This window comes from Amphiura filiformis, chromosome 13, assembly GCF_039555335.1.
Source record: "Amphiura filiformis chromosome 13, Afil_fr2py, whole genome shotgun sequence".
NCBI classification, from domain to species: Eukaryota; Metazoa; Echinodermata; class Ophiuroidea; order Amphilepidida; family Amphiuridae; genus Amphiura; species Amphiura filiformis.
Genome location: NC_092640.1, coordinates 8557705 through 8567397, shown reverse-complemented (window position 1 = coordinate 8567397; position 9693 = coordinate 8557705). Strand labels below are relative to the sequence as shown.

The 9693-nt window shown below is 38.6% G+C and overlaps 1 protein-coding gene across 1 annotated transcript; it reads left to right on the top strand.

The window, feature by feature from the left end:
- Window positions 1-1575: 1575 nt before the first annotated feature.
- On the top strand, window positions 1576-9124 carry LOC140167395 (uncharacterized). The gene is made up of 5 exons (XM_072190702.1): window positions 1576-1597; window positions 2081-3931; window positions 4602-4673; window positions 7028-7287; window positions 8960-9124. The coding sequence occupies exons 1-5, from the start codon at window positions 1576-1578 to the stop codon at window positions 9122-9124; spliced, it is 2370 nt and encodes a 789-aa protein (XP_072046803.1).
- The last annotated feature ends 569 nt before the right edge of the window (window positions 9125-9693 follow it).

The window sequence follows — 9693 nt, the reverse complement described above, 5'->3', positions numbered from 1 at the left end:
CCAATATACCAACAGGTAGGTTACATTTATGATCCTATTTAATCAAGATAAATTTATGTGTTATATGTAATCCGCAAATAGATTCCTCAGGATTGTCCATTGAAAATTATTTACATTGTTCTAAAACAAATCCAGTAAAATAGGTGATGTTGACATACCTCAATGAAACCAACAGAAAAAGAAGGCATATAAAGGAATCAATTTGGATACGACAGAGGGGGCAGGCTAACACTCTCAACAGGGATTGTGGAAACTACTTCCTTCCGCACACTATGATCAGCTACTAACAGCGCCCCCTACGTCAGCTACCAACAGGAAGCAACAGACGTCTAAGGTCAAAGCTGGTCATTCAATTTGAGAAAGTGCAATGATACAGCACGAAACGTCATTGAGGTATGTCAACATCACCTATTTTACTGGATTTGTTTCAGAACAATGTAAATAATTTTAAGTGTTATATGTAATGTTCGTAAAAAAATGACAAATCTTTAATTATCGACAACTTGGGCTTGTTGAAAACAAAATACCCAAACCATAGATAGATAGACCTCATGTAATTTTGTGTGTATTAGAGAGGTGCGATTACTATATATCAATATATAAAAGACATTCAAGGATATTGAACATAAAAAAGTATACATAGGAAAGTCTAATTATTAATATGATCCATACTGATGTCACGCGGTTCATGCAACGTAACTAAAATGTATCATTTAAGAATATAATTATAATAATGCATAGGGCTGTGCAAAATTATGAGCTCTGGTGGGACGGTAAAATTGAATATATGAATACAAAAGCCACCCAAGTCCATACTTTGGCCAAATTGAGTTAAGCATGGGAAAGTGTTGCTATACATAGGCCTGTCATATGTTTGAAAGAACAACTCAAATTCATCCTCTGTGTCTGTTGAGCATGTGAAAAATAGCATGTATGAAAGAATCAACCCAAGTCCATGACCTGAGTCTTGTAACACATTGATTGAAATCCAGTATGTATAAAAGTCCACTTGTAACATCTTCATTGCTGGAGAGTGACTTTTGAAAAACAAAATGGGTTTAATCAAGGAAAGTGTGTGGTTTATATTACATAGCAGAATGCTTATCAACATTATACATAACTGTGTGCTTTATTTTGTATTATACTGGAATAACTTACGAATTTTGCGAATTTTCATCCAATCTCATTGGACTTCATCTGGCAACTGCAAAGATGCTCCGGTATTGATCGTAGTCGGAGACTGGTCACGTGTCAATCGGCAAGGAATATTGACAATCGATGAATCCCAGGTGTGCGACAGTTGGAATCTCAGGCCCCCTCGTTTGTTGAGGGATGGCTTCTCCACTCGTTCCCAAATCGCTTCACGAACTCCTCGCTCAAACCACCTCTCTTCACGATCTAGAATGATAACATCCTCCGTATCGATTTGATGTCCAAAGAGATTGGATGAAAATTCGCAAAATTCGTAAGTTATTCCAGTATTTTATTTATAATTCACCTCTGTTTCTACGACTGGATGAATCATAATATACATCAACATTTAAGAGACAATTTCGGGCCGGATAGCCTAAAATTATGCAGAGATTTGGAGAAAACGGCAAGGAAAATTGGTAATTGGAGGAACCATTTGCGTTTTAATGTGAGATGCTTACATAACGGATTTACACCAGTTAGCGTTAAACTCAAGAGCAACGTAAAAGGACATCGCGCAGAGAACATCCTAAGGATCGCAGAAAGGAAACTTCTAAATGAAAGAGTAAGACACGTGAACTTTACTATCTCGGTGCTCACTAATAAATTTAACGAACTATCAACAAACTACGGACCGCTCTACCCCGGAAGTTTTCAATCAAGTTGAAGAATTTGTTACGTGCCCAAACATCCCAACATTTGATCACTAAACAACGTCAGACAAACAAATTTAATATTCTCAAGGATAAAACACAGAGATCAAGGTCGGATTTGGACAGAAACTGGCGTGCTAATACCAGTACACGCGATACGGGAAATCAAGAAAAATGGGTCAGAAATTTCTCTAATCGTCAATTGACTGACAACGAAACATCCTTGTTGTGTAAAGGTCTTGGGTATGCAGTGACCAGTAACAAAATCCCAATCGCTGACATTGTAACAGCTACAGAATCAGCAATTAAACAAGCCCATTTAGATCCAGGGAAATCTGAAGAACTTAGACAAAGGATTAGTTCTACGTTACGCAACAGCAAACAACCTCCCTCAAATCTAACCAAAGAGGAACGTGCAGCGTTAAACGATCTGGAAAAGGATAAAAGTATTATCATTGTCCCCGCTGATAAAGGAAAATGTGTGTGCGTACTTAATGAAACAGACTATAGAAGTAAGTGCAGTGAACTATTAAGTGACAACAACACCTATAAACGGATCGGTTATAATCCTAGAAGTGGTTATAGAAAGAAGGTTTGTCAATTTGTCAACAAGTTAGAAACTGACGGAGCGATTATTGACAAGGAAAAATACAATCTCATCCCTCCTACCGAGCCAAGTGTTCCTGCTTACTATGGCTTGCCAAAAATTCACAAACCAGAACCAATCCCCCTTCGGCCTATAGTCAGTTGCATTGGTTCTGTGACATACAATCTCGCCAAACACTTGACTAAAATTCTGTCCCCCATTGTTGGTAAATCACCCCATCACATTACCAACACGCAGGACTTTGTGGACACAATTAAAGACATTGAACTTGGTGATGATGAGATAATTACCTCTTATGACGTCACAGCACTATTCACCTGTATACCCCCTACGGAAGCGATTAAGATCACAAGACAGTGTTTAGAGGAAGACAGCAACTTGGCAAATAGGACAACTTGGACTATCGACCATATTATTGAAGCGGAACAGTTGTGTCTTGATACAACCTATTTCTCCAACACTGGCCAGTTTTATAGACAATTATATGGTTGTTCCATGGGAAATCCCATTTCTCCAATTATTGCCAACTTGGTTATGGAATGGTTTGAACAGCATGCACTAGAGACATACCAAGGTGTACCTCCACGACTTTGGCTACGCTACGTAGATGACACCTTTGTGATTATCAACAGACACGAACAGGACAATTTCTTCACACATATCAACAGTATTAGTGACAATATTAAATTCACTCAAGAGAAGTGCACGGACAACAAACTTGCATTCCTTCATTGCCATGTCCAAATTAACAACGAACGGAAGCTCACAACAGTAGTTTACCGTAAGCCGACCCACACAGATCATTACCTGCAGTTTGGGTCGCACCACCCACTCGTCCACAAACTTGGGGTCATACGCACTCTCCACTATCGCGAAGAAACAATCATAAGCGAAGAAATCAACATTCCGTATGAGAAAGATCACATTGATGGAGCTTTAAGGAAGTGCGGTTACCCGGACTGGGCCTTTGAGCAGGCCAAAAGAAAAATTGACGCCAAAAAAGCCCCATTAACCCCCAATGAAGACTCTGAACAAGCCACTCGCAAAACACTGATAACTATCCCCTATTGTGCTGGTGTCTCTGAAAGAGTAAAGAACATCTATAAACTCTTCGGCATCACAACCGCGTTTAAGCCGGTAAATAAATTGCGCGGAAAACTAGTGCATGTTAAAGATAAGCCCCCCAGAGACAAACAGTCTAACCTTGTCTACGGTTATAAGTGTGGGGATTCGGACTGCACAGAAGCGTATGTAGGAGAAACAAAGCAATCCCTTAAAGCTCGTCTTGGTCAACATAGACGGCCTAGTTCTACTGACTGGCAACCGGACTCTGCTATATACGCTCATGCCAAAACTTCCGGACATCAAATCGATACGGAGGATGTTATCATTCTAGATCGTGAAGAGAGGTGGTTTGAGCGGGGAGTTCGTGAAGCGATTTGGGAACGAGTGGAGAAGCCATCCCTCAACAAACGAGGGGGCCTGCGATTCCAACTGTCGCACGCCTGGGATTCATCGATTGTCAATATTCCTTGCCGATTGACACGTGACCAGTCTCCGACTACGATCAATACCGGAGCATATTTGCAGTTGCCAGATGAAGTCCAATGAGATTGGATGAAAATTCGCAAAATTCGTAAGTAATTCCAGTATTTTATTTATAATTCACCTCTGTTTCTACGACTGGATGAATCATAATATACATCAACATATTTTGTATTATCTTACTAGTGGTAATATCATTCCAACATTATTGTCTTTGTATATGATTCAAAAAACCACCCAAGTCCAAAATTTAAAATGAACCCCACGAAGTCCCTGAAATGATAATCGTCATACCTAATACAGTTCAACCCACCCATCTGCACGTACAACTTACCATATTGACCAGGTAAATCTAACTGAAGGAATTAAAATGATACACAGGTTTTTTTTTCTCAAAATCACTTCCAATGGAATTGTGTGTGTATTGGATTCATGCATTCAATTGCTTGGTGGGGTTTGGCAAGAATGTATTGGCATGAGCACTCCACTCGCAATATAATTTAATATAGCCTGGTTTATCGTATTATTGCCATGCTTGGAATATCCCCTGGGTTTGTACCGATGATTCCTTAACCACCGGTATTTCTAAATCACTTTATTCACAGCTGGTGATTCTAATGCTCACCCAACTTCATTAATCACAAAACCAAGTCCTATTGTTACCAATATACCAACAGGTAGGTTACATTTATGATCCTATTTAATCAAGATAAATTTATGTTGTATATATAATGTTCGTAAACTGACAAATCTTCCATTATCGACAACTTAGGCTTGTTAAAAACAAAACTCCCAAATCATAGATAGATAGACCTCGTCGAGAAACATGAATCATACCATACCTGAGAATCGTGTCAGTTGTTTTAACGATCTTGCAAACGTCATACCGATGTTTAATCAACACCCCTATCAACTATGTCTAACCTGGTTGTAAGCAGGCTGAAAGTGAGATGCAATCTTGAATAACATGTCGTGTGACATATCCTGCCATGTGGCGTGCTCATGGAATTCTAATAGCTCTGACAGTTGCATTTTTGCAGGCATGATGGAGTTTTTCGTTTATATTCATATCAGAGACCATTTAATTGTTCAAACCACGGCGTCTTTGTACTCGACTGAAGAACATTTCAAGGTGGTCCTGCGACATTTTGAAAGTTAGTACATTCCTGAAAGGCTCGAGACCTCAACACTGAGTCGACGGCGACCATGATCCCAACCCATAATGTTACATGCTTGTATTTTTCTAGCTTGTTTTCTAAATTATAGTTATCATTCTCCTGTATTCTCTACTGAGCTCTCATCATGGTAGGCCTTTTATTTACACCTTTTATTTGGCTGTGATGGATGGTGGAAGTATGACTGTATAGATTCAGGTATCAATGAATATCCCAACTTTGCTGCAGTGGCTTGATTAGCATTTGAACCATCACAAACTATTCATGCACAATCATCGCGGCATCAGTTTGCACACAGACTAACTGCTTGATGATTTCAGCTTGGTAAATGATCAGCTAGAAAATATACCACATGAAACTTCCAATTACCTGTATAAGACCATAATGACCAGTGCCTGTGTTGCAAGAGCGTCTTCCTCAGATGGCTGTATTAAAGTTCTCGCAATCAACAAAACAGGGCAGCCTTCTGTTTTGGGGTCGAATACCACCAATTTCTTGAGTACCATAGCACTCAACATCAGTGTGTGCAATATTTCTTGTACCATCCTTGTTAAGGTGCGAATAATTGCTGGATGTGGAAGGAGTAAGTAGTTCCTGATGAATGCATATGATGGAGCACTGTAGAAAACTTGTTGAATTCATCTATGGACCTGTGACCTGTTTGTCTACCCCTTGAGCCTTCAACTCATTGTCGATGAGGAGGAATATTTTCTTACCAAAGTTTAGTTTCAGAAGGTCAAATTGTCTCTGACCTATGCGGCCCTGATTTGGTAAAATGATCTAACTTAAAATTAAAATCGCTGTTTCGAGAAAAAGAGCTTTTAAGTTTGAACACTTGACGTTTATCTTTTTGAATAAAATAAATTATTAAACAGATCTAATGTCTTAGAAAATATACAAATCTCATTATTTGGTGGCATAGTGGTGATTTGAGGATGTCACCAATGGAAAGAGCGCCCAACATCACCCAAGATATGGATTTATCTCAAAATGTCCAAATTTCAAGTTAGATCGTTTTACCAAATCAGGGCCGTATGAGATCGTTGTCTGTGACTTGACCCGACTAGGTCATTGTTTAGAAAAAGGCAATGGCAATGAAAAACGAGACACAAACTGCCGTAGATCACGAAATGACTCGACTTCAAGTGAAGCGAAAATTAATTTTGAAACATCCCAAGTTGAACGCGAAATTTTAGCCACAAACTGACTACCTACTGCTTACACTTTGAATTCGAAATTCTCTCACAATGCTGGCCGTGTTCATATCATGACGTCACTGTAGTTTAAAGGACAAATCTGTCTCGTTCGAAGAAACTCACTCGCTTACAGTTGGTTTTTGAGGAATGTCAATTTTAAACTGCTATATTTTCTCTAAAGAGCAGTCATTTTCATTGTCCTTGTAATATTAGTTTTCCAATAATATGCTGTTGTCCGAGCATTATGTCCTTTAAAGAAAATTTAGTGAACAAAATTTGCCAAAAAGTGATGGCAGTAGGAAATAAAATGAGCACTAGTGTTCAAATAATTAAAACAAACAAAAAAGTTTTTAATCGAAATAATTGGCAACGGGTGTTATCAGGAAGCCGAAGTCAAAATAAAAGTTATAGTTCAAACCAACCAACTGTTGCAGTGGCGACAGAAAAACAAAAGGGACGGAGGAGCAGATTTTGAGCCGCCTTACTGGGACAATTGTGAAAATATTTAAATTTTAGACTATTTTCGCCAAAAATGATAAATGGATCTTGTATCTAGAATCGTAATCACTCTTAACAATAAAAGATAAAGGTTCTTTGTGTCATTAGAATTGGTAACTATTACAATTTAACACTTTGTTTTTGTATTGTTTTTACGTACAGCATCAGAATGCTACTATGATGCATTTGGCCGTGATTATCGTGGTTTAGTTAATCAAACCATAGATGGTATGGAATGTCAAAGCTGGACGGCACAAATTCCCTACAAACACTTCAATACACCAGAAAACTATCCGTACGCTGGTCTTGGAGAACACAAGTATTGTCGTAATCCAGATGAAGCGCCTAATGGACCTTGGTGTTACACTTCTGATCCGGAAACTCCATGGGCATACTGCCCGGTGTCTAACTGCAGTAAGTCTGTATCGAGCTATTCTAGTTGAAATTCATACACCCCATGTCACTTTTCAGGTACCTCTTTGTATACGTTGGTTGGTTGCATGTCAAAGAAATTTATATATCTGTTTTTGTGAGTTATGGCTTCAGGTAGAGACCCTTTACGCATCTCCCGTGCTTTTTCTATGACGTAGGATCTTCACCCACAGGTATGTCAATATTGCATAACGCCTATGTATACACTAATCCGACGAGCCAAGTGATGGTCAGAATTCATTCCGCCATTACTGGGGGGGGGGGGGACATCCGCACCAAACTAGTGTTGTAACTGCCCAGTTGGGTGGAATAGCGCTGCTTCCAAATCAATCTTATATTGTATCGCATTGTAATTTTCAGCATTCTTTTGTCACAAGGGTGATATAACACAGTTTAAAATTCCCGCAAAGCCTGTATCATTTCACATTTCAGGTGGGATGGCCCACTACATAGCGGGCAATTCAGGGTTTGATTTATAACGAACCGGCAACAAGCAATCTTGAGCAGACGATTCATCGGTTCGGGAAGCAAGCAGGGTGCTCTATCCTTAACTACCTCGATGAGGGGACCAAAACATTGACGTATTGTAGGTACCATGTACCTAGATATACAAGATCTGAGCGGTGTTTTAGGTCAATTCAAAGGTGCTAATTTCGAATCGGCTGTAGATAACAGAACTCAATCACTCTATTGATGATAACCAAATGTGTGATGTAGTAACGAATCATCCTAGATGGTGCTAGCCACTCTTGATTGGTTTTAATGGGAACAATATTTTTGTTGAGACCATTTTAAAGAAAACCCAAAAACATATGGCCTTGTCGTTTATAACTTTAAGCCATATTAAATGATATCCGTCAAATTAAATCTTCCAGAAACCCACTGGCTATCTTGACCGCTTAATGCTATGCGTGCTAGTCCTTCGCTTCAACGGAAAAAGTTTCAAGTTTTGAAATATTTTCTCAAAATATCAAGAGCTATCTCAAGAATCACTGAACCAATACTAGGCTTGTTTGTACTCATTTTAAAGCATTTTTCATGCTGATTCCATATATGGTCATGAAATTTCATATTTCTGAAATTTTTGACTTTTACATTTTTTTTAAAAACTTGTCGTCTGCAGTCGACACCCGCGTGAAGAGAGTTAACGTGGGGTTCTATGGGGGATTTAATGTCTGACGTTAGGTAAAAAATTGTTTTGTTGCCCTATTATAACTATACAAACACAACACACCAACTTTGGCTGATTCCATTTCGGTGTGCTTTGGAACATGTGTAAACATTACAAATGTAACAAATGTAACAAAAAATCAGTTTTGAAAAAAATTAACCAATTTCATATTATATTGGTCAAACAATACTCCTGGTCAGAAGAGAGAATTTTATAGAGGTTTTCAACAAGAAACTATGGATTTTTTTATCCTTGTACCCAGCAGTATCGCTTTAAAATGAGAATTTAATCACTTTCCCAAAAAATTACAAAATTTACAATACAAACAGCTGATTCAAACTTGGCACCCTCAACTTGGCCTAAAATACCTCACAGACCGCTGAATGTATATTCTGTATGGTTCAATTTGTTTTGAGCCTTCTTGTCTTTGTGGATCCCCAAGTAAAATGTGTTTTAGTAACTGGATCTAATTATGTACTTTATTTGTGAAGATGCGGATGGGATTGAGTGACCAGGCCACTGAAGGTACATTTGAATGGAGTGATGGCAGTCAAGTGAACTACACCAACTGGCACTATAGCCCTGCCCAACCAGACAATGACGGTGGTGCTGAAGATTGCGTCTATTTCTATAATTACGAGACTGGAGTGACATAAGCTGTTTTACAAAATTGACCTTTATTTGTAAAAAACAGCCTTTGAAACTCAAGACATAATTAAAATTTGCAACACCGTGTAATAACCCAATATTCTGTTTCATTTCAGAGAGACCAATAACGTGTTTTCGTAACTGATAACTTTCAGCCTTTAAATACGCTTCTTTGACGTAAAAATCGAAATGCATCTAAGCGTTAATTATCTAATTAGAATGGATCCCTACACTACGATATAACTCGGGTTTGTTTGGAGTGACTTCAGTAGTTTCACACGGTTGCGTGCCAACCAATCGCCCTTGTACGTATGCGTATACATGTTCAGTGGATCTAGTTTGGCGCGTGCGAATCGATATAATAGAGAGGTCGCGATTTCCAAACGCCGTGATCGTACGCCCCTCTATCTATTCAAAATCACTCTCCTGTATTAAAGTGAGGTCGCGTATTTTGCCAGTTTTGAAGATTTTGCACGTACGAAATGATCGTGGCGACAACGTTGAAAATGTACAAAATCTGTCTATTTAACAATATATACAATATATTAAAGATAGTCAAGGATAATGAACATACGAG